At 40.2% G+C, this 25849-nt stretch overlaps 1 protein-coding gene across 2 annotated transcripts; it reads right to left on the bottom strand.

Annotated features, from left to right (window-relative positions):
• Positions 1–3981: 3981 nt before the first annotated feature.
• On the bottom strand, positions 3982–18035 carry GOSR2 (golgi SNAP receptor complex member 2). Of its 2 annotated transcripts, XM_060781163.2 has the most exons (6): positions 17924–18035; positions 11122–11186; positions 9578–9686; positions 7605–7737; positions 6702–6842; positions 3982–4444 (listed from the first exon to the last, which is right to left on the bottom strand). In XM_060781163.2, exons 1-6 carry the CDS (start codon positions 17950–17952, stop codon positions 4283–4285), a joined length of 639 nt encoding a protein of 212 aa, XP_060637146.1. In that variant the 5' UTR covers positions 17953–18035; the 3' UTR covers positions 3982–4282. The 2 variants fall into 2 exon arrangements, with proteins under 2 accessions (XP_060637146.1, XP_060637147.1); XM_060781164.2 differs by lacking the exon at positions 6702–6842.
• Between the last annotated feature and the right edge of the window lie 7814 nt (positions 18036–25849).

Raw genomic sequence — 25849 nt, forward strand, 5'->3', positions numbered from 1 at the left:
CTAGTATAACTAATAAACATTACTTTAAAAATAAATAAAAAGGATTCATGTAATGTTGAAGGCTTTCATGGCCGGAATCACTGGGTTGTTGTAGGTTTTTCCGGGCTATATGGCCATGTTCTAGAGGCATTTTCTCCTTGACGTTTCGCCTGCATCTATGGCAAGCATCCTCAGAGGTAGTGAGGCAAGCATCCTCACTATCTCTGAGGATGCTTGCCATAGATGCAGGCGAAATGTCAAGGAGAAAATGCCTCTAGAACATGGCCATATAGCCTGGAAAAACCTACAACAACCCAGATTCATGTAATATTATGCTAGACTAAGGTGCATAGAGAACTGTAAAGTTAGACAGTTTGGAAGCTTTTATGTTTAGCAGCCAGCATTTTTAGTCTTTCATTTCCTAATTGAGAAAGGTAAATAAATCCTGCCTTTCCACTTTTTCCAGGCAGAAGTGGGTAGTGCCACTGGGTAACTCTGGCTGTAGATTTTTGTTTTTACCCACAACTCCATAGCCAATGATGAGAGATTATGACAGTTAAGAGTCCAAAAAACAGCAGGCAGGTCACCAATGCCCTCCACAAGTGCAACACAATTCTTTACTCCAACTCCCATAACATCTTAACAAAGGAAATTTCAATAAACATTAGTTTTGTTCCTGGATTGTTTTTAATGGTTTGTTACTCTGAAGGTGCAGTACAATGGAATATTTTCCTACTGGACAGCAAAATCATTTCAATTGATTCTTTTGCAGTTTTAGGGAGCCACGAGTATGCATGACTTGTTTGTAAATAAAAAGGTAGGAGCTCTAGCACAGGCTTCGCTTAAATTGCTTTAGGTGTGTGGAGGGAAACCTGGAAGATTTGAGGATGAAAGTTTGCCTTTAGCACCTCTAGAGGGCAGCCCTTGCTAACCGCAGCAACTAATAAACCACTTGAAGAGAAAGCAAGATAAAACTTGGCTGAGTTATCTCCAACGTACTGTGTTTAACTAGCATTAAGAGACGGGTGTCCCCTTCTTTTATGTTCTGAATCTGCTGAACCTAAAAGTCTGTATGATAAACTTTGGTTCCATGGCGTCAATAAGGCTAGGAAATAACCGGCACAGAGCCAGATGGGGAAATAATTAACCCTTTGGCACTGCCTTCTTACACTTTGGTCTTCTTGGTTCCGGGAACTTCTAAGGCTTCTAGAAATAAACATAAATAGGTTCAAACAAGGTCCTGATACATTTATTAAAGATTTCTTGCAGTTTCAATATTGCAATCCAAGAGCATCCCAATAGTGTGATGGCTGATGACTGATCATAGGATTTTAGGGGGGAGGCGACACAGAAAGTCAAGTATCTGCTAATACTTTGTTAGATGGCTGCCACTGCCAACAGAATAGGAGAAACTCACTCAGGAATGATCTGTAACAAACTCTGCAGGACTATTAGCTAAATAAATACTTTTATGTAGGTTTCACAGATTGATCAAGAGTGATGCAGGTTTTTAGGCAACTTTCAACTCCTAAGGAATTCATTTAGATGTAGATTACATGCCTATCTCTTTGCTATCACAAGGCTTTGAAACTTTGTCTTGAAGAAAAATTGCCAAAAAATCCAGTCTGTCCTTTTGCTTCAGTGTGAATGTCCATAACCATTTTGCGACACCACCTGTGGTCACTGCTCACCTATTTCTGATAAGTAGAGGTTGGAGAGAACACTAACTGGTAGTGCAGTGGTTCTCAACCTTCCTAATGCTGTGACCCCTTAATACAGTTCCTCATGTTGTGGTGACCCCCAACCATAAAATTATTTCCATTGCTACTTCATAACTGTAATTTTGCAACTGTTATGTATCATCATATGAATATCTGATATGCAGGATATATTTTCATTCACTGGACCAAATTTGGCACACATACTTGATACACCCAAATTTGAATACTGGTGGGGTTGGGGAGGGGATTGATTTTGTCATTTGGGAGTTGTAGTTGTTGGGATTTATAGTTCACCTACAATCAAAGAGCATTCTGGACTCCAACAATGATGGAATTGAACCAAACTTGGCACATATAACTCCCATGAACAAGAGAAAATACTGGAAGGGTTTGGTGGGCACTGACTTTGAGTTTTGGAGTTGTAGTTCACCTACATCCAGAGAGCATTGTGGACTCAAACAATGATGGATCTGGACCAAATTGGCACAAATACTCAATATGCCCAAATGTGAACACTAGTAGAGTTTGGGGAAAATAGACCTTGACATTTAGGAGTTGTAGTTGCTGGGATGTATAGTTCATCTACAATCAAAGTATATTCTGAATCTCACCAACGATGAATTGGGCCAGACTTCCCACACAGAGCCCCCATGACCAACAGAAAATACTGTTCTTTCTGATGGTCTTTGGCAATCCCTATGACACCCCCTCGTGAACCCCCTCGGGGTCCCAAACCTCAGGTTGAGAACCACTGTGGTAGTGGGTGCTTTGAAAGAGAAACTTGCTTTTGGCAAAGTATTATCTAAATGGGGTTCATGGACTCTCTCAAATCCAGCTCACGTTGTACACTTTTTCATCATAGTGGGTTTTCCCCATATAACCAAGAAACCTAGACATAGTCACATCTCTGTTCTAAAAAGAACATAGTAAAAAACCTCAACTACTGCTCTTCTGTGAAATGAGATGTGGGAGCTGTCCAGCCTTCCAGTTGCTAGACAGTATTTCTAACCAGGATAGCCAAACATGAGGGATGCTGGGGGTTGCAGTTCAATGACTCTTGCCACTGCCACTTTAAATACTGTATTTAATCCTACAAAAAAAGGGAAATGCATTTCAATCTAAAGATGAAAGTAGGAGCTGGAAATGCTAGAGGGAAAAAAGAAACAGAGTGCAACCACAATTGCTACGTTTAATGTTTACCTTGCCTATTTTGGAAATGGTTTTAATCTTCTTAAACCAACTGAAACATTAGTCATATCAGTATGAATGGAGAAAGAATCAAATAAGGAATTATAAAGGAACAGGCTCAGATAGCAACTTGCACGTGACACTAGGATGTGTATTTCGGCACACAAGTCAGAAAGCCACTGCTTCACACTAACACTTTTGGGAAGGCTCTGAACTACAGCCTTGATACAGTAATTAGATGGGATTTTGAGGTACAGTGTGCTATTAGAAAACTTGCAACTACCTTTGCCACTAGGTCTGACTATGCCAACTAGACAAATGAACTCAAACTTGAGAATGGCTTCCTTGGGGTTCTGACAGTTTACACACCGTCTTCCTTTTTCTTATGCTTCACCCAGTGCATCCATGAGGACAAGAGTACAGAAAATACCTCCTGCAAACATGGAATTTTCAATGACTGCACTGCTCTGCAAGATCCAGATCTACTGGTTGTCATAATACTATTTCCATACTAACTAGGGTTCCAGATTTCAATGTTTTTTATCATAACACTTCACAAAAATCTTTGCAAACATACTGTTCCAATGGGACACATGTTTTTGGGCCTCACACATGACTTCCCATTCTATACCTATCCCCAAGCCTTTTCCCACTTGATAAAGTACTCAATACTAGAACCTGGCACTTAGGGTGCAGTATAGCTATCAGTCACACTAAGAATCCTGAACACATTGTTTACTGTTACCTCTTTGAGACCAAATCTCTTCACTGGAATTTCAAGCTTTCATGATATGCCTGTGGCAGATAAAAGGCAGGCACGGAACCTGTGTTTACCAGAAGAAGAAAGCATCTCTTTGGCACACAGTCTACAAAGGTATCTGACCACTGTGGAAACAAGACACTCTTCTCGCCTCCTAGTACAGTAATTAAGTTCAAAATAGTTAATTCCCTCAAGCACAGCTGTTTCGTCATCTCAGGTGACTGTGGTATTCATGTGCATAGCCTTGCTCCAAAAAAACAACAATGTCTTTGGCATTCTTATGGAGCCCACATTTCCAGTGACAGCACATCTGGTACTTTCCTTGTAGATCTCTATGACAATTACCCTGGTGTGACCACATGGATATGTGTCACTAGCATAAGCAATACCACATTGTCAACTAAACTCGAGTGTTCCAAAGTCAGCATGGTCTCCATATAACACTCATTCTGAGTGCTGAAAAGTTCTCACTCAGTGCCAAGCGCCATAATGCCCCAGATGCTACCCAGCTTGAACATCATATGAACCATACAAGAGAACAGGACCAATCCAGAAGTCAGGAAGTTCACAGTTATTTTGGAAGTCTATGACAAAAGCAAGTCCAATTCAGTCCATCAAGGAGTTCTCCGGTCACTCACGTCAGATACTGCACCACTAGAAACATGACTACGCATGTCACAAGCATGCCTCCAATCATAAAGTACTTATCCTGGAAGGCACGTTTCTCAATGAGTCGCATGACTGTATTGGATAAACCCAGCATGTTGGCAACATCCATGATTTTCTTGTGTGTGCCCTGAAGGTGACAAAAGAGAAGTGACTGTTAGCAAAAAAATCAATAAAAGCTTTCAATTCCACCAAACTTTGGAGGCCTTTGGTGTTTTTCAGTCAAAATCCCCCTAAAGAAAAGACTTTCCACATAGGTATGTACTTCCATTTAAGGCTTTTATGTACATTTATGGTACACTGAATCTTGGACTGTGTGTAATGTATATGCTTTGTGACGTTACAACTCTGTTCTCACATTAGATTCTGTAATTCATTAGAATATGAAAATGTGTTGCATTTTACAAATGCAATTAAAACAATGGCACCTAAATCTAGTAATTAAAAAATCCAGGCACACAGCTTTCACTAGGAAAAGACAAGTTGTTTTACATCAGTCAGACATCTATTGTCATATGCAAGTTCTACCAATGCTTTGACCAAATTAAGAAGCGCAGTGAGACTAGCTTTCCACAAATCAGAAGTAGTTTGTCAACTATATTCTCTTTTCTCCACCTTTCTAAATATTTTGTTGTGTTCTGAGTAAACTCCTTCCTTGAAACACCAGAATTAAGCTGCAGGCCCATGGGAGAAGTAGCTGATGGCACTATTGCTGTTATCTAGAGGGAAACAGTTCTAGTTAGGAATAGTTTGCATGGATGTTCCTTTGAAAGTGTCTTAAACTTGAGTGAATGGTAAAGTATGTTATACTTACTTTGTACAAGTTGCCATCTGCATACAAATCTAGATATGTTTCATTATTTCTGAATGTATATTTTCTGATTATATATGAGATTGTGTCAAATAATTAATAAAAATAAAGCAAAAAAATGCTACCGACCCATGTAACCTTGATGCTTCCTTTTCCCAGTGGCTCTGCTTAACCCTGCAGTAGTTTCATATGATGTATGAAAGCAAAGATGGCAATGGCGGAGGATACTAGAAGAGCAGCAAAGAGGCACTGTGAGGATAAGTTGTGGCCAGTTGGAAATTTATTGCCAATATGTCTGCAGAGGTACTGGTACATAAAGCCTATGGTGCCAACAAGCCTCTACCTAGTTGAGTCATCTTTATTTCCTATAATTACAGTGCGATGGTAAAGGGTGAGCATTTTTTTCCAGGATGACCTCTACACCCAAAATGTGAAGTCAATCTCTGCAGAGTCACATCCTGCAGTGACCTTCAGTGACCAAAGCAGCGAGATTTGGCAACTTTGACTTGGGAAAAAAGTTGTGTCCCAGGTGGGGCCAAGATAGCGCAGGAAAGCAGCCTCTCTATCTTAGCAGAATATCAGGAATTGCCCTATTTGCAGGGTCTCCGCCCAGTTGGCCAGCCCAGCTTGCCTTCAACTGAGGAAAAAGGTTGTGGTTCAAACAAAAATAAGCTTTGGAACTAGAAATGTTACCAAGAATGCCTTCGTTTTTAATTCCCACAGCACAGGGGGTAGAGAAGACCACCTCACCTAGGTTGGGAACAAGCACACCTATAGGCTGCTAAGGTAGTATGTACAGCAGGCCACATAAGGTAAGAAGCAGTAAATAAAAATGCTAAAAGCAAGGAAAGTGGATGACTGAAGGAAGTAGATCAGAGCCCGCAATTGACAGGGAAGGAAGTATTTGTAGGACAGGAAAGGTAGAGGAAGCAGGGATGGAAGAATGGATACAAGGTAACTTGATGTACATAACTTTTCTCTTCTTTAGAACCACTGGCATGGACGATCTTCTTTCAGGACTTGTTCAAAGTAAGATAGGAAATCTACATCCGAAGCTACCTAATAGGTCAGACTGTTCATCTAAGCTCAATCATCCTTTACTGTAAGGCAAAGGTCTGTTACCTCACCCTTTTAAACTGGGATGGCAATAATGAGCATGAAACAATCCACATGCCAAATCTTTGCTCTAAGAGAGCTATAGGGTCTCCACTTCTATAATCCAGTAAGGCTTCCTTTTTGGGAACAAATTTGCAGAAATGAGTAATTTCCATATAATCATCTTTAAAAGAAGATATAAATTCATAAGCTCCGAAGTTCAAGTTATCATTTGATTGGACTACAATAGCAGTTCGAAGGGTTGAAGTCTTAGCTTTTTCAGGTAAAAGATGAAGCAGGAAAGTTTTGGAATCTGGACAGTTTAAGAACAAAAAGAATCAGATGATGTGGAAGAGAGGAAGAAATGCACATTGCCATCTTACCATTCAAAATTCTGGAAATTCATCAAATTAAAATACTGGATGCCTAATCATACTTTGGAGAAAAAAACAGACAACTAAAGGCCTCATCCTGTGCCCACCTTCAATGTCACTCTCTGATCTCTCAGGCCCTGAAGAATACTGGTTCCGCTGCCAAGAAGATCATCCATGCCACGGTGTGCATTTTGAAGGGATTCATTAAATTGTAATGTTTCATCAATTGGAATGGTGGTGTCAGAATCCTGCAAGGAGGGGAAGGAAGAGGAAGCATCTTGGTTACCTTTCCTTGACACTCTGAATCCAAAAGGACAAAGATGTCTAAATACAGGGTTAGTCAAAATGCATAGGCCAATAAGCCATTCAATTGAATGGCTTATTGGCCTATGCATTTTGACTAACCCTGTACAATCAATACCGCAGTGAAGTTCAGTCTGCCCCCACCCCCCAAACACAATTTTGCCCCTGTCTGCTGCAGAAGAAGAGCAGCAAGTTGTCATTTGGTATTTCTGACAACTATCTGCCTAACTATCACTACCTCCTCAAGCCTTGTCCCCATACCCTTGACAAATGAATTTATACATTCTTCAAGAGAAAGGGCTTCCTCAGCACTGGTACATCATCTGTGCAACATCTTTGTCCAATTACAATCTTTTCAGCACCAAATGAAGTCTGTTTTATTCTTCCATGCACTGAAATAATTGTCTTAATGTTTTCAGATCTTGTCCCTCTTCTACTCTGCAGCCAGGTTTACTTCAATTTTATATACTGTTGTGATTTTGCCACTTGTTTTAATTTTGTTTTAAGAAGTGCCAGTTCCTTTCATTGTTTATTTTTTGTATTTTTAAACAACAGCCCAAAAGAAGGAAATCAATAAGTCTGCCCACTGTTTCTGATCTTTTCAGTGCTGAACTGCAGGGACTCCACAAAACTCAATTTGAGGAGAGTAGGAGGCGGCCCAAGAGAAGAAATTAGCTAAAAACCACTGGCCTTGGTGTGCAACATACATTAGTTGTGAATGTCCGAGCCAGAAGTTCCTCGCGTTGCCTCTCCTGCTGCTCCCGAGTGTAGCGTCGATGCTGGAAGTTCCTCAATGCAGTCTGCAAGTGTTGGATGTCATATTTCAACTGGTCAACTCGGCTACAAACAATAATCACAAAGAACAGACAGACTGTAATGAGCTTCAAAAATGCAAGACAGGCAACTAGCCTGGAACGTTATCAGAAAATAATAATGCCATACCAATACTATCTAGGATTGAATTTGACTGTGGCAAATGATGGAAATGTACCTTTGATTTAGCATCAACAGCATTATTATTTCTCCCACACACACACGGCAGTTCAGATCCTCTAGCCCAGAGCTTCTAAAGCTTTTTTTTATTTGTGAACCCTTTTATTTATTTACTGTATTTGTATACCGCCTTTCTCAGCCAATCGGCGACTCAAGGCGGTTTCCAACAAATCAGTACATATAAAACGTAACACAGATTAAAACATTAAACAATATAAAACACCACAAAAGCAATAAAAACATCATTAGCGTCTCATTATTATCAAGCATTTTCCAGTTCCATTGTCAAATCGTTCGATTTCCTATATTAGCTACTCTGCATTAGTAAAAGCTTACTCGAACAGCCATGTTTTAACTTGCCTCCGAAACGTTAAGAGGGAAGGAGCAGATCTAATCTCCCTAGGGAGGGTGTTCCATAGCCAAGGGGCCACCGCTGAGAAGGCCCTGTCTCTTGTCCCTGCCAAACGTACTCGAGACAAAGGCGGGACCGAGAGCAGGGCCTCCCCAGACGATCTTAGAGTCCTCGATGGTTTGTAAGGGGAGACATGTTCAGACAATAAATGTTTCTGTGACCAAGTGTCTAAAGGACCCCAAGTATTAAAAGGAGGGGGAAGAGGAGAGAGACTTGTGTGCACATGACAGAGAGGTGGGGGGGGGGGAGAGAAAGAGGGAGGGAAAAGAAGGTAGGGAGAAAAAAAGACAGAGAGGTGAGCAGTATGTGCATGCAAGAGAAAGGAAGGCAGGGAGATACACACTGATGTGAGAGAAAGCAGCAGAGAAACAGACATGTGCACGAAAGAAAGGCAAGCAGAGAAACAAGGGAAAGAGAAAGCTAGGGAGAGGGGAAAAAACAGAGGGAGCTGGGTGCACAGGAGAGAAAAGAAGGCAACTTCAACATACAGCTCAGCCTTTTTGATTGAAGATGTTAGGAAATGAACCTAGTACCTTTGGCAATCAAATGTTCAATCAATAGTTTTACTGTTATTGTTGTTATTGTTATTATTATTATAGCCCATTAATAAAGTTACTCCTACAGCATCAGTCTCTACCCTTAAAATGTCTCTGTCACCAAATGTCTCCAGGCCACAAGAGAAACATAGCAAAAAAGGCATTTAGGGGAATCTTACCCCTCCAAGTCTCCAGGGCAGCCACTGTAACCCCTACCCACCTTCCTCACTCACACAGACTCAGTGGCAATTCCGCTCTCTAATAGGTTTCCTCTTTGTGCTTACATGCCTCATGACATCCACTATGAGGCCTTTTTTAGATACCAGGCAATGAAAAAAACAACATGGACACAATTCAATACAATTTTATCTTTGACAGGCACACTTTTATGGAATCAACAAACTCAGTTCAAGGTATACCCACCATCATCCCACAGACAGAGCAAATATCTTTGTTTAAGCTAATATTGCATCTGCCTTGTAGTTTCCATTTCTAACATGTTAGTTATTTTGAGGTTTATTTTTGACACTGTTAAGTTCTTTGTTAATTGGTGGGTAAAAGGATTTTTACAAGAATGTAAAGAAAAAGCTTATAGCTGTATTTGTTGACAATGAAATGTATCGCCCTGCGCTTTCTATTGCATATTAAATGCAATAATCAGCATCAAACATTTCTAAACAACAGGAAGAATACAGCACTAAGACATAAAGAACAAAAGAAGCCACCTTGGATTACTCACAGTTTGGCATTCTGACGCTTGCTGGGAGGTTCCTTATTGCAAAAGATTTCGAGCCGCTCTAGGTTGCTGAAGATTCTGTCAATTCGTGCCTGGATTTCATTTTCTACCACTGGAGAAGGGGAAAAAGAAAGAGGGCAAGTATGATCAGGGCTACATGATCATTTATTATTATAGCCTGTGCAGTTTGTTCTTCTGAGTCCTAGTCCTGGTTTTGCCTATAAGCTTCATTCCATCAGATGTACTGAGGATCCAATGCAGTGCATGTGGATCCAGTCCCTTAGCATTGCTTAGCAAGTGTAAAAAGCAGCCACCATAACAATAGCTTCTCAGTGACACATACATTGGGAAACTGGGACAAATGTTTTCCAAACAAGACATGATGCGGAAGCCTATTGTAAAACATGGATTTGTGTCTGTATTATGACGAAGGCATCAATTACAATTCTTTGGAATGTCATTAACTCTGGTTCTTCAATCCAGGCATGATGGGAACCTGTGGTTAACTTCCTCGCAGTTTTTAAAACTAATATTTTAAAATGAGCAATGGGGCTGCATTTATTTATTTATTTATGGTATTTATATTCTGCCCTTCTCACCCCGCAGGGGACTTAGGGCGGATTACAATGTACATATACATGGCAAACATTCGATGCCATAGACACACAACATATATAGACAGACACACAGAGGCAACTTAACATTCCAGCTTATTGATGAGGGTATTCTGGCCACCAAGGGAGCTGTTGCTTCACCGTCCATTTGTGACACTGATGAAGTACTTCCTCATTCTTTCATGCTTGCTGGAGTTTTTTATGGCATCGTAAATTAGTTAAATTAGCCTCCCCGCATATGCAGTACCTAAATTTCCTACTTGACAGATGCAATTGTCTTTCGGGCTGCAAAGGTCGACAGCAAGCTACACAAATTGGTCGGAAGCTCACTCCGACTCGGGCTGGCTTTGAACCCATGACCTTTTCGTCAGTACTGATCTTAATGCAGCTGACTCCCAGCTGGCTGTGCCACAGTCCCGGTGCATTCAATTGTCCAGATTTTGTGAAAGAATGGCAGAACCGCAACCTCATTACAAGAATACGAAGTGCAACAGTAGGATGTAGAAAACTCTTATATATAGCAAAACTAAGGTTACATTCTGCAATCAGGATTTCAAACTAACTGGCATACTTGTATTTTCAAAAGTCACAGTTATTTCTATGGGAGGTAAGGCATATTTACCCAAGTACTACCCACATCTAATATATTTTCTGGCATCCATTCCTTGCCAGTGTTCTTGAAAACCTGAGGAACCAGAATGAATCTTTGAAGATGGTATGCAGAAAGATTTTGAACCATTATAGGCTCTAAAGGGCAATTGATAAAGTCAAAGAAGCTAATAATAGAAATATGGAAAATATAACACCTTTCATTTAGTACAGCAAATGGAAACTTGAGACACATACTGGGGAAATAATTCCATATAGGAAACCTAACCCAGTGATATCAAACCAGGACAATCGCCTGGGTGATCTCCAGCATCAATTACTCACAGTGAACTGACTGCTTGTCTGTTGTTTCTAAACGGCCCATGTATGACTGGACCTCATGGACTTGCCTGTTGAAAAGAAGAAAGGAAGGAAATGGGAGAGTCAGTAAGAAGCTATTCGAGTAGAAAAAGGATTTCTCAAGAAAGTACACCCTCAACAAAGATAAACTGCTAATGTGAGGAGCAAAAAAGACTCGGTAATCCAGTCATAGAAGCCATGACTCTAATAAAACAGTGGCAATCTTATGCAACAAAGAAATTATACATTATTGGTAATACAACTCAGTATTTATGTAACACTGCTAATGTACTTAAATGGCTTCTAGCAACAGGACTACTATGTCAGGCTTACAAATAGCCATTTGTCTCATTACCTATAGTGAATAAAAATTATCTCTAGCTAACCAGACAAGGAGGATTTACAAAAAAGCAACCAAATGAAAAAAAGATGAAATGGACAGGCCTCCAAATGTTGCTGGCCTGTAAATCTCATCATCCATAAACCAGCACATGTGAAGGTAAGAAATGCTAGGAATTGTAGCTCAGCAACATTTGGAGGGCCATATAATTGCTACCTCTGGCATAGTCTATCGACTACTGTACCCTCACTTGCACAACTGGGTTGGTAGAGTTTTGGTGTGGAAATTATTTCTAGTGCTGTATATTCTATTTTCAGCAATGAACCATTTGTTGTTGCATGCCTTCAACTACTTTCCAAATTACGATGGCCGTATCATGAGATTTTCTGGGGTTGAGAGTGTGTGATTCACTCAATGGGGTTCCATGGCCAAGCAGGGAATTGGCCTTGCTCTCCAGAGTCACAGTCCAACACTCAAACTACGTCACACTAGCTCTTAATGAACTGTATAATGGCATTAATGACCAGCATAATTAAAACCAAAAACATCAAATAAGCCACACAGATGGAAAGGATAATCAGGAAGTTATATAAAAATGTAACAAACATTTTCCAAGTAGCTACCCCTTGAAGACACGTTCATTTTTATGTACAAGCCTGTTAAAATTAGAGATGGTGCTCTGTTATCATGGCTAGACAACTTTGGTTTTTTTAAAATAGCTTATAATGTTTAAGTAAAGAGTTTTATCATATAGCTCCATCTGCCAACAGGAGCAATCAAACAAGTCTCACCCTAGATTTTAACATGAAACTCAAACCAACAGCTCAAGCTCGTCCCTCTGAGATAAACCAAAATCTTAAACTTCCAAAAAACTCCCATCACTGGCTAAGGGGGCATTTCAATTTTACATTAACATAGTTGCACATGCTGTGTTCCAGTCTGTCTAGAAAATGGGGAATCTGTTGGGAAGTTCCAGTATGATTATCTGGCACTTCTCCTGCAGACCTCCTCCAAAACAAACAGCGGGAATGGCAGGGTAGAAATGGTTCAATCCTGCCAGCTGGAAAACCTATTTGGGAAACAAGCTGAGAATGTCAGGCCACAAGAGAGAAAAAGGAACCGGATGTGGGAGATCAGGCTGGGAAAGTAAGGGAAGAATGCTCTGCCCCTTGGCATCTCCTGGAAACGGATGTGAGGCAGAGCCACATGCCAGAAAAACAAGTAAATGTAATGGGCAATGAAAAATAGCAGTTGTGAGAGGCCAAAAACATGAGACAAAGAATCTGGCAAAAAAAGTTCAGGCTCGCTATAATTTGAATAGTAAGGTGTATAACAATACGATAATATTATAGCAACAGTGGGAATCATGATACCCTCCAAATGTTGTACAACAAGCCCCAGCTTCCCCTGGCTTGTATAGCAAGTGGTGAGGAATGTTGGGAATTGCAGTCCAACAACACACTACTTCCAATGCAATGAATAGTGCCATATGGTATGTAAGCACTAGTTTGCAATGCTTCTTAGCAGTCTATCACTATAGTCTAGAACTAAAAAAAAACACCCTGTGGGATCTGTTAGCATCTGACAAAGAGATCTAAATCAAATCACCTTTACTTTAACTGTGTCAGCTCTCTATAGCACATTTTCAGTATGGTGGCATCAATCCAAGTTGACTTCATCATGACAAGGAAACATGTACAATGACTGCTTTGAGTAATCACCAAATTGCAAATTACCATTGCCTAATGTGATGCTGCTCAATCAACCTTTGAAAGTTTTGTAAGGGCATGCCAATTTATGATCTCAAGATATGTTAAAACAAAAAAGCAAAGAGATGACTAGTTCAGAAATACACACAACAGTGTTTTTAAAGTCAACCTGCATGTGATGCAATCAACAGAAAGTAAAAACAATTTTCTAATAGCATACAGTTTAACATTCAGATTTTTGAAAGTTTGTAAAGAACACCCCTCATCTGCAAGGTAGCGTCAACTGAGTGTTGCCAAAATAGAAAAGCCCTCTTTTAGGAGATAACCACTATTCTAGGCAAAGTATAACTTGATGTGGGGAGAAGAGTGAGAACAAACAGTCGTCATGATTCAATGGACAAAGAAAGCCATCTGAACCTTGCTTCAGGCCAGATAAATATAAGAGACTAAACTGGATCTCATTTACAATATTTACTGGTACAGCATTCACTCTGGCAATTTCATCCTTGACATTACAAAATCCAAAGCATAATCTAACTTGCATTTTTTAAAGAATTAAGAATAAATGAAAATCACAGTAATTACCCAATACTCATGCAAGTCAGAAAGAAAGACAATTATTCACATATATCTTTGATTTTATGATCACTCAACCAACAATCTCAAGACACATTTCCCGAAGGGTAAGTCAGAGTGATCACAATGGAGAGTTACATATAGAAGACTTGTAAAGTTACACATTAAAAGACTATACTTCCCAGCACTCTTATTAACTTTCTCAATTCTTATGTTTCATGTAGCTCGCTCCTACCTACTCCTTTTTTTCAACATCTGGTCATATAATAGATTATATGACTTTCCATTTCTGCTTCACTGGATTTGCATCATCTGCCCACTGCCCAAGCTAAATATGGGTGCCAGGTAAATCTAAAACCTCCTACACAGAATTAAAGAAACTTATCATTTTTTAATGTGACACAGCCTAAGTCAGTGGTTCTCAACCTGGGGTCCCCAGATGTTTTTGGCCTGCAACTCCCAGAAATCCCAGCCAGTTTACCAGCTGTTAGGATTTCTGGGAGTTGAAGGCCAAAAACATCTGGGGACCCCAGGTTGAGAACCACTGGCCTAAGTAAACAGTTTGGGGACTGCAGCCCACCTTGGTCACTCGTTCTCCCCACCCCCCTATTGCTATGTATTCTGAGAACCACCACAGTAAATGATCTGAAACCCTTTCAATCACTACTTGATAAATACTTTCTAATTTAGTTTTTAGTAACGGGGCTAGGAACTAGGACGGGACCCCCTGGGCCAAACAGTCCATGCAGGATCACATAATCAAAGCACCCCCAACATATAGCCATCCAGCATCTGTTTAAAAACCTCCACAGAAGGAGACTCAGCCACACTCTGAGGCAACATATTCCACAGGTGAACAGATGTAACCTTCAAAGTTCTTCCTAATATTTAGAAGGAATCTCATCTGCAAATTGTATCTATTGTTTTATATCCTAGTGTCCTCCAGAGCATCCAAGCCTGCCCCTTTTTCAATGTGACATCCTTTCAAATATTGAAACATGTCTATCATGTCCCCTCCCTGCCTTCTTTTCTCCAAGCTAAACATATCCAGCTCAAGCTCCTCCCTCTAGGGCTTGCTTTCCAATTTTGGTTGCCCTTCTATGGACATATTCTAGCTTGTTAATATTTTTTCTGAATTGTGGGGGGCCAGAACTGGACATTATATTCCAGGTGAGTCTGACCAAAGCAGAACAGAGTAGGTCTATGACTTCTCTCGATCTAGACACTATACTCTCATTGATGCAGCCTTGAATCTCATTGAATTTTTGGCTGCCACATCGTAGAGGTAAATATAAGGAGAGGCGTAACAGATGAAATGGAAGGGCCGACATATGCAGACTTACATCTGAATAAACATGAGGTTGGGATTTGTTTCTGAGCAGGGATACAACTGAACCCACTTAAGGCAGCAATCCTCTGAAACTCCACTGGTCACATGAACATTTTCTCATGACATTTAAAACAAGTGCTTTGCCATTAAACCGTGGTCCTCAATCATCAGCCAACCCACATATGATTGCCTTGCAGATGCCCCAAGTCCCTCTTCTATTCCACATGGCCATTCATTGAAAGTTGGAACTCAAAACAGATGGACTTCATTTTTTTCTCAGGCCCCTTCTACACTGCCATATAAAATCCAGATTATCTGCTTTGAACTGGATTATATGGCAGTGTAGACATATAATCCAGTTCAAAGCAGATAATGTGGATCACTTGCTTTGATAATCTGGATTATATGGCAGTGCAGAAGGGGCCTCAGTAACTTCATTTTGCTGAGCCTCTCTTCCTCACCCTGCAATGTGGAAGTAATACTTATTTCACAGGGATATAATAGAGGGTTGTGGATATGTAATGATATATAAATTGCAGGTATTATTATTATGACAACTTCTATAGCTACTGCTGCCATCGCCATATGCCACAAAATATTTCTTTCTTTCTTTCTTTCTTTCTTTCGTTTTATTAATCGCTATAACTATCCTCTGTAAATGAAACCCTTCAGGTAGTTCACCCTGCTGCCATCTGTCCAACTTATTACAGATAGCTTGAGTATCCCTTATCCAAAATGCTTGGAACCAGAAGTGCTTGGGATTTTGGATGTATTTCAGATTTTGGCATGCCTGTACTTGCATGTACAGACAATCCCCGAACTACAAATATCCAAGTTACATACAACTCATAGTTAAGAACGGGGATCAGACAACAGGAAATGAGAGACATCTACCTCTAGGAAGGGAAATTCACTCTTCAAAGAGAAAATGGGGAATAGGTATTTCTACTGAAGCTTTATCTCCAAACCTTGTTTCCACAACAAGACAATTCTTTCAAAAAACAAATATCACAGGGACAGAAAGTAAGGGGAAATCTTCTGAACAGGGGCACAGACAGCAATACAAACACCACGGGGGTGTTAACCCTTCCCTATGCTATTCAAAGTGCATGTACAGAGTTACTGTTCTGATTTCCATACAAATTCAATTTAAGAATAAACCTGTAGAACATATCTTGTTCATAACTTGGGGACTGTCTCATGAATTGCTGTAGCCATTCTCCATAAATGCAACCCTTCAGGTGGCTTGCCACCTACCCAATTTCTTTACACACTGCTTGAGTATCTCTTATCCAACATGCTTTGAGATCAGAAGTGTTTTGACTTTCAGATTTTGGCATACCTGGACTCACCTATATACATCCATAATGTATTGGGAAATACACTGGGGGATGGGACCCAAATCTAAGCATGAAATTGATGTATGTGTCATGGGCCCCTTTTACACTGCCATATAACCAGATTATCAAAGCAGATAATCCACATTATCTCCTTTGAACTGGATATGAATCTACACTGCCACATAATCCAGATTATCAAAGCAGAGAAGTCAAATTATCTGCTTTGAAGTGGATGATGAGTCTACACTGCCATATAATCTAGATCAGGGGTCCTCAAACTAAGGCCCAGGGGCCAGATATGGCTCTCCAAGGTCACTTACCCGGCCCTCGCTCAGGGTCAATCTAAATCTGAAACAACTTGAAAGCACACAACAACAACAACAATCCTATCTCATCAGCCAAAAACAGGCCCACACTTCCCACTGAAATACTAATAAGTTTATATTTTTTAAAATGTTCTTCATTTTAATTATTGTATTATTTCTAAGCGTTTTTGGCGCTACACATAAGGTATGTGCAGTGTGCATAGGAATTCATTCATGTTTTTTTCAAATTATAATCTGGCCCTCCAATAGTTTGAGGGACTGTGACCTGGCCCTCTGTTTAAAAAGTCTGAGGACTTCTGATCTAGATTATCAAAGCTGACAATCCACATTATCTGGTTTGAACTGGATATGAGTCTACACTGCCATATAATTTAGACTGTAAAAGTAGATAATCCACATTATCTGCTTTGATCTGGATATGAGTCTACATTGATATATAATCCAGACTGTCAAATTAGATAATCCACATTATCTGCTTTGAACTAGATGATACAAGTCTACACTGCCGTATAATCCAAATTATCAAAGCAGAGAATCCACATTATCTGCTTTGAACAGGATATGAGTCTACACTGCCATATAATCCAGACTGTCAAAGTAGATAATCCACTTTATCTTCTTTGATCTGGAGGACATGAGTCTACATTGATATATAATCCAGACTGTCAAATTAGATAATCCACATTATCTGCTTTGAACTGGATGATACAAGTCTACATTGCCATATAATCCAGATTATCAAAGCAGAGAATCCACATTATCTGCTTTGAACAGGATATGAGTGTACACTGTCATATAATCCAGACTGTCAAAGTAGATAATCCACATTATTTGCTTTGAGCTGGTCTATATGAGTCTACATTGCCATATAATCCTGTTCAAAGCAGATAATCTGGATTTTATATGACAGTGTAGAAGAAGCCCTAAACACCTTACACATTTACCTTCATTTTATATATATATATTCGGCATTTTTAATAATGTTGTGTATGGAAGTCTGCAGACACTGACCCATCAGCCACTCTCCCAGCCCTCCCCCATGTGGAGAATTTTGGGTTTGGGGCTCCTTAGGAGGAAGGATGCTCAAACCCTGCCAACCCCCTTCTCCTTCTCCCTCCCCTTCCCCAATCCCAAGATATTTCACGGGTTAGACCCAAAGCACGCACTTATTCGTCTGGTGGTAAAGCGCTTCCATCGTGGCAGGTCCCTCAGCCTGGACTCTACTCTCCAAGCGCGCTTTAACACGTCAACTTCTCTCTCAGAGGCCGGCGCTTCCGGTTTCCGGTTTGCTAAAGGCCCTCTCGTGACGTCGCCCAACCCAAGCTAGCCGTCTATGCCACTGCCTGAGCAGAAGAGCAAAACAGAGCAGGAGAAGAAAGAGGAATGTAGTCGCGCTTTGGTTTAGGAGGGGGTCGGAGTGGGGTGGCTTTGCATACAGAATTAATCTATGTTATTCTGCTCTAAAGGATTTTTTAAATCTCTAGGTATGTTTTTTATCCATTGAAAATGGAATAGAAATGAAAATAACAAGGATAAAATCATGATGAGGATGAGGATGATGAGCATCTCTTGTCCAAAGTGCTTGGGACCAGAATTGTTTTCAATTTTCCGAATATTGTTGAATTTGGATTTTGGAATGTCTGCACTTGCATGTATAATATTATTTATTATAATATTATTTAGTATATATTTATTATATATTATTTTGTTGTTCATTCGTTCAGTCGTCTCCGACTCTTCGTGACCTCATGGACCAGTCCACGCCAGAGCTCCCTGTCGGCCATCACCACCCCCAGCTCCTTCAAGGTCAGTCCAGTCACTTCAAGGATGCCATCCATCCATCTTGCCCTTGGTCGGCCCCTCTTCCTTTTGCCTTCCACTTTCCCCAGCATAATTGGCTTCTCTAGGCTTTGCTGTCTCCTCATGATGTGGCCAAAGTACTTCAACTTTGTCTCTAGTATCCTTCCCTCCAATGAGCAGTCGGGCTTTATTTCCTGGAGGATGGACTGGTTGGATCTTCTCACAGTCCAAGGCACTCTCAGCACTTTCCTCCAGCACCACAGTTCAAAAGCATCGATCTTCCTTCGCTCAGCCTTCCCTAAGGTCCAGCTCTCACATCCGTAGGTTACTACAGGGAATACCATGGCTTTGACTATGTGGATCTTTGTTGCCAGTGTGATGTCTCTACTCTTTACTATTTTATCGAGACTGGACATTGCTCTCCTCCCAAGAAGTAAACGTCTTCTGATTTCCTGGCCACAGTCTGCATCTGCAGTAATCTTTGCACCTAGAAATACAAAGACTGTCAGGGCCTCCACATTTTCTCCCCCTATTTTCCACTTGTCAATCATTCTTGTTGCCATAATCTTGGTTTTTTTGATGTTTAGCTGCAACCCGGCTTTTGCGCTTTCTTCTTTCACCTTGATTAGAAGGCTCCTCAGCTCCTCCTCGCTTTTGGCCATCAGAATGGTGTCATCTGCATATCTGAGGTTGTTAATGTTTCTTCCAGCAATTTTCACCCCAGCCTTGCATTCATCAACCCCCGCACATCGCATGATGTGTTCTGCATACAAGTAAAAAAGGTTGGGTGAGAGTATGCAGCCTTGCCGTACGCCTTTCCCAATCCTGAGTCTGTTGTTCCGTGGTCAGTTCTTACTGTTGCTACTTGGTCCTTGTACATTACATTACATTATACATTGTACATTGTACATTGTACATTGCATTACATTATAATATTATAAATACAAATAGATAATATTATATATATATATATATATATATATATATAGTATAATATTATCTATTTGTATTTATAATATTATAATGTAATGCAATATAATACTACTAGCAATAATATGATATTATAATTATATATTTATATTACATGTAATATTACTAATCTATATAAATAAAAATGTAATGTTCGTTTGTGGGATTAACAGAACTCAAAAACCACTGGACAAATTGACACCGATTTTGGACACAAGACACCTAACAACCCAATGTATGTCCTTCACTCAAAAAAAAAATGATTTTGTCATTTGGGAGTTGCGGTTGCTGGGATTTATAGTTCACCTACAATCAAAGAGCATTCTGAACTCCACCAATGATGGAATTGAACCAATATTGGCACAAAGAACTCCAGTGACAAACAGAGAATACTGGAAGGATTTGGTGGCCATTGACCTTGAGTTTGGGAGTTGTAGTTCACCTGCATCCAGAGAGCACTGTGCACTCAAACAATGATGGATCTGGACCAAACTTGGCACGGATATTCCATATGCCCAAATATGAACACAGATGGAGTTTGGGAGAAATAGACCTTGGCATTTGGGAGTTGTAGTTACTGGGATTCACCTACAATCAAAGAGCATTCTGAACCCCACCAACGACAGAATTGGGCCAAAACATTCAACACAGAACCCCCATGACAAACAGAAAATATTTTGTTTTCTAGTTGTCTTTGGCAACCTTTCCGACACCCTCTCGTGACCCCCCCCCCAGGGGTCCCAACCCCCAGGTTGAGAAATGCTGCCTTAAGGCCATCCAGTCCACCTCCCTTCACCAGGGTAAGAAAACATAATTAAATCCCTTCTGACAGAGCCATCCAGCCATAGATATAGATAGAAAGATATGGTTCACACACACATCCACACACACACACACAGGGACCCCTAAAGAAGGCCTTCTGTGATTTTACTGGGAAAGAAAGGTGACTTGTATGACAGGAAGAGAGGGAAGATGGGAAAAGCCACAAAGAGAGGCTCTCTCAGAGCTGGAGAAGGGAGAAAGTGGAGGGAGGAAGAAAGAAAAAGGGAAGCAAGAAAGGAAGAGAAAGGAAAGTGAAAGGCACGAGGAAAGGAAAGAAAGAGAAAGACAGGATTAAAGCTGGGGGAGACGTCCCTCTGACACCCGGGCAACGCCAGGTACATATGCTGGTAGCAAAATAATTATCATTTCCTACATTTATTGTCTAACATAAAAAAATGGGGGGGGGGGGGAGAGAGAGAGATCATTTAATGTATTGTCGAAGGCTTTCACAGCCGTTAACATTGGGATGCTGTGTGGTTTCTAGGCTTTATGGTAGTGTTGTAGCAGCCTTTTCTCCCGATGTTTCACCTGCAGCTGTGTCTGGCATCTTCAGAGGATCACTTCTTTTACCACCATCAGATCTTCTGAAAATGCCAGCCACAGATGCAGGTGAAACTTCAGGAGAAAGGCTGCTAGAACACAGCCATACAGCCTGGAAACCACACAATACCCCAATGATCATTTAGTACACTTCTGATCCATACTTCTTGAGTGGGCTGATTATTTGGGTGATCCAGATCTGCTTGATCGTTTTAGGTTAGAAGCTCAGCCCTCCTGGTTTAATCCAGACAGAAGCATCCCTGAACGGTTGCTATGAATAGTTCCAGGGGAACCAAGAGAAAGTTGTGGAGGAGGTGTTATAAAGAGAAACTTTTGATAGTAACTTTTATTAAGCCACAATTACAATTCCATCCTTGAAGTGAGGCAATTGGAGATCCACATTACATGCATTAATTTGTCTTTTTCTCCATGTAACTACACCTGTGGTCCCCTCAGGACCTCCATGATATCAAAAGAAAAATGGAAAACAAAGATCAGGAATGGCAATACTTGTACTGTGTGAAATGGGACTGAGAAGGGGAAAATTGTGGCAGACTTTTGGAGACACTGATTGGCCACTCGGTTGCGAATGGCGGATATAAATATCATATGGAATATTTTTACATGTGTACAGACTACATTTTGCCTGAATTGAGAGGTTGGAGCAAGTCACCATCTTTTCATGCTCTGCTTGGGATTTCCTGGAGAGACATTTGGCTGGCAGCTATTGAAAAATGCTCTTAAAAATTTGGTGGAGCTTTGATCTGATCCAGCAAGGCAGTTTCTATGTGCACGATGTCTTGTGAGAGCCTAAAATACTAAGTCATTTCAAAATGCTTTCTTGGTATTTCAGTAATCTTAAGATAATTGCCTTTGAGGAAATAACATAGCATGACCTTCAACTGCTAATAGATTAAAGTGAAACGTGCTTCTAATTATTCAGCTACAGGTCAATCTGAGGACTTTCCAAATTTGCAGGAAATTACCTTTCCACTAATGTTACCAACTTTACATTTCTTGGTCAGCTCCTCCTTCTCCCACCAACTTTTCCCATCCTGTTCCCCTCCCTGACTGAGGTTTGAGAGCCCCTGAGAAATTGTTTTTCTGGTCTTGAAGTAATATTACTTTATATTGATTACTTCGAGCTCAGCCCCAATGCTCTTGTTGTGTGCCTTCAAGTCATTTCCAACTTGTGGTAACCCTAATGTGAACCTATCATGGGATTTTCCTGGGCTGAAAGTAGCTTGCCAAAGATCACCCAGTGGGTTTACCAAATAGATAATTGAACCCTGGTCTCCAAAGTTGTAACCCAAACTACTACGTCATGTTGTCATAATACCCTATCTAAATATTAAATTAGTGGATGAATTATGGATATTATAGAGCAGAATATGAAAGAGTTGCAAGATGTTCCCATGAGTACAAACCCTTTTACTTCCTTTATTTAGTTCTTGGTATTTTAGTCAATAAAGTCTATACATATGATGGAAAAACAGTAAGGAAAGAATGACATCATTTATAGGAATCTAATGAATGTATCAAGGACTCCAAGGTCACATCACAATTACTACTAACACTCCTTTTCACACCAGGCAAACAGTGCTTCCAGATGGACATCTCCTACATCAACTTGCCATTTCTCAAGTCGCTCCTGACACGATAAAAAAATATCCTACATCACTAGTATGATGTGATCAAAAGACAAGGAAGAGGTAGAAAAGGTTGAGGAGGATAAGACATTATCTGGCACTGTAAAATTCCACGTCTGAAATAGGATCTTGACTGACAAAAGGCCCATACAAAACATCTTAAGTTCCTCTTTGGCTAGGGGACAAATTCAGCTGAACAATAATCTTTTACTACAGGGATAGTAGTAAAATAATCTTTTACTACGAGGATAGTTGATGCATATATCTACGGCTAAGCTACATTGATTTTAAGTTGATAAATTCCTATATATTTGTATTCTATTTTAATAGGACCAGACATATGTTGTATGTTGTGTTTGCACTGTCTGTTTTTGATAAGGCCAACTAATCAATAAAAATTGTTGTCGTTTTACTACACACTATAAAGCTGGGGAACCTTTGTCTCTCCTGATGTTTTGAACTAACTCCCATCAGCTTCACTTGACATGGCGAAGAAAAACGGGTTTTGGGTGCTGAAATCGAAAGCATCTCAATAAACAAAGATTCCCCACTGGCACTGCAGCCTAAGGATCTAGTCTCAAGTATGTGAGTATTATTTGTTATTGATTCCCATCATTGCTTGAGGAGAAAGCTTTTTCTGATGCCTGAATTATAAACAACCTTGTTTATTCATCTCCATGTCTCTATCTAATATGTCTTAGGCACAGGCACCAAATCATAGCCTGGAAAAGTAATGGTAAAAGTATTGTTATAGGAATAAAAGCGCTACTCCTCCTTAAGACTAAGTTTTAGTTTAAAAATTCAATTCCAGGTTACTGCCACCTTGTTAAAACAGTTATTATGAGGAGGGTTTTTTTTTCCTCATCACTTTTTTAGGTATGAGAGTATAGTACTATAGCACTTATCATTCAGATAATATTATGGGGAAAGACAGATTAAAAACATGGTGAGATTGAATGTGTGCTGAGCTACTTTGCCTGATGTGGTATTCACCTTGAAGTGCCTGGAAAGGGTTTGGTAACTTCAGCTAGTACAAAACACAGAGTGTGGTGATCATGGACAGCTTGGGGTAGTTACCTTTTGGACTACACATCCCAGAATCCCCAGAATTTTAGTCAAAAACAGCCGCTACCCTAAGATCAACAACCATGAACATATCAAAGGGGTGCTAAAGATCTTCGATTTCTCTCATTTGTTTTGAGGCATCAGTCAAATATGTTGGTTTTGACCTCAAAACCTGCAGTGGCCTGAGGCTGGAGTTCCTAAAATCCTTTTCTCACATGAACCTGCCTGCCAATTAAGATAATCTTCAGGGGCCTTTTTCTGTGTACGTCGGCTCTTATAGGTCAGGCAGATGATTGCTGGGGAAAAGGCCCAGTAATCTGATGTGTACCCAAATTGCAGACCTTTTTCCCTGGGCATATTCACTTGGCACCACCTGAACTATTTGCCTAGTATTTATTTTAGTACCAGGTTGGCTCTACAAATCAAAAACTGTCAGTTGCAGGCATGCCACAGATATGGGGATATAAAGTTCTGGTAATTTTGAAGCCAGTGTGGAAATGTTTTTTGCTTGCAAAAATGGCAAATTTGGGGGGGGGGGGGGGGGATGAAAAATCCAAAATTAACCCCACCTTACAGATTTAGAGACAGTTAATATGAACCATTTGTTTTGATACATTTTTTAAAAAATCTGGGAGTCTGGAGTTTGGGGAAATAAGTTGAAAAAATGGTTTTCTGAATTTATATAAAAATGTTGCTTTCTTTTTAAGATCTTCACCTCTTTACACAGAGATAAAGGAAAAGTATCTCTGATACTCAAGAAGCAAGAGACCTAATATTGTATTGAAAGTACATGGGGGAAAGGCTGTAAACTAGCTAGTAAACAGAGCATTCGATCTAGGATCTGCCAGAAATTCAAAGAAGTTGTGGTGAAGGAGCTTTATTATGCTAAACCCAAAACCCATCCAACCCAAGATCATGATTCCAATGCTTCCGCTAGATTAGGCAAAGGTGAAGCTCCATGTCTATTTATGTGCCTTCAAGTTGCCTCTTGACTTATGGCTACCCCATGATTTTCATAGAGTTTTCTTAGGAAGGAATATTCAGAGATAGTTTTGCCAATTCTTTCCTCTGAAGCATAGCCCACAGCTCCTTGTGTTCATTGGTGGCCTCTCATCCAAGTTCTAACCAGGTCTGACCTTGATTGGTTTCCAAGATCAGATGAGATCTGATGCTTTTAGGATATTTAAACACTAGTACTTAAGTAATTCCCAGCATCCATACACTGAGAGGAGTTCTGGAGGGAGCCTTGGTGAAGAAGACTATTACAGAAACAGCCTTTAAGGGGATTCACAAATTTTAACCAAATACGAAATATATTTCTATGCTAAAGCAAAAAATATTGAACACCATCAGGGTGATCAAGAGAATAAATTCATATTCTGGTGACCCCTTAGATTTCAAAAGAGCAAATTTCCCTTGCTTTTTCAATGAAATAGACAAATGGATGATTATGTTTATGTTTTTCCCCAACCCCATCACTACTGCATTTGTTTGTTTGTTTAGTCCAGGTGCAGAAACCTAGTTCACATCCCACAAAATTGGGATGCTCTGGTGAGAGAATGAGACTGATAAATTGACTCAAATAACTGACAACAGCCAGAAGCATAGAGGGGTGTCTTTGGAGTGGGAAGGGGAGGGGGAAGTTCTGTTTGAGGAAAAGCTGTTGTATTGTAAACAGGATAGAAAGAGAAGGAGACAATCACTTAGGGCTTGTCTGATGTGTCCCCAGGTCATTCCTGTGTGGGATCTTCACGGCAGCATCTGATGGAGAGAAGGCATTACACATTAGTCTGTCTTGTTAATTTTTGAGGGCAAAGGTTACAGTATCTTTGCTCTGAGTGATCTGCAGATATCCCATGTATCCAGCAGAACTAGTGAGCTCTCTATATTAGCCTTTTGGAATGGCTAGAGATACTCAGCAGTTTGTTCTTTCCATACATCATGCTCACCAACTTTTTGACCCTTCTCCCCATATGCCACCAAAACAATTTCCTTTTGCTGGCCCAGGATACTTTTGTAGCAGTGAATGGATCATTTTAAAGTATAGGAAATAAGACTACACTAACTCAAAAGAATCGTAGAAGGGTCTAACTCGTATGTTTTTCCTAAAATGAGGGTGGACAGCTGTAAAGGGTCTGGTGGCCTATCCACACTTCACTTCCCCAAGCCATGTTTGTCCCTTCAGGCAAACTAGAAATGACTAGACGTTTACTTCTAGTTTTCCAATGATGCAATTTTTACTCCAAA

Source organism: Anolis sagrei, chromosome 6 (assembly GCF_037176765.1).
Source record: "Anolis sagrei isolate rAnoSag1 chromosome 6, rAnoSag1.mat, whole genome shotgun sequence".
NCBI classification, from domain to species: Eukaryota; Metazoa; Chordata; class Lepidosauria; order Squamata; family Dactyloidae; genus Anolis; species Anolis sagrei.

Coding starts and splice junctions, on each gene's coding strand:
- GOSR2 (XM_060781163.2), bottom strand. CDS start 17,952: ATGGAAGCGCTTTACCACCAGACGAATAA. Junction 11,187..17,923: donor CTTTACCACCAGACGAATAA/GTGCGTGCTTTG, acceptor TCTTTTCAACAG/GCAAGTCCATGAGGTCCAGT. Junction 6,843..7,604: donor CTCGGACATTCACAACTAAT/GTATGTTGCACA, acceptor CCCTCCTTGCAG/GATTCTGACACCACCATTCC.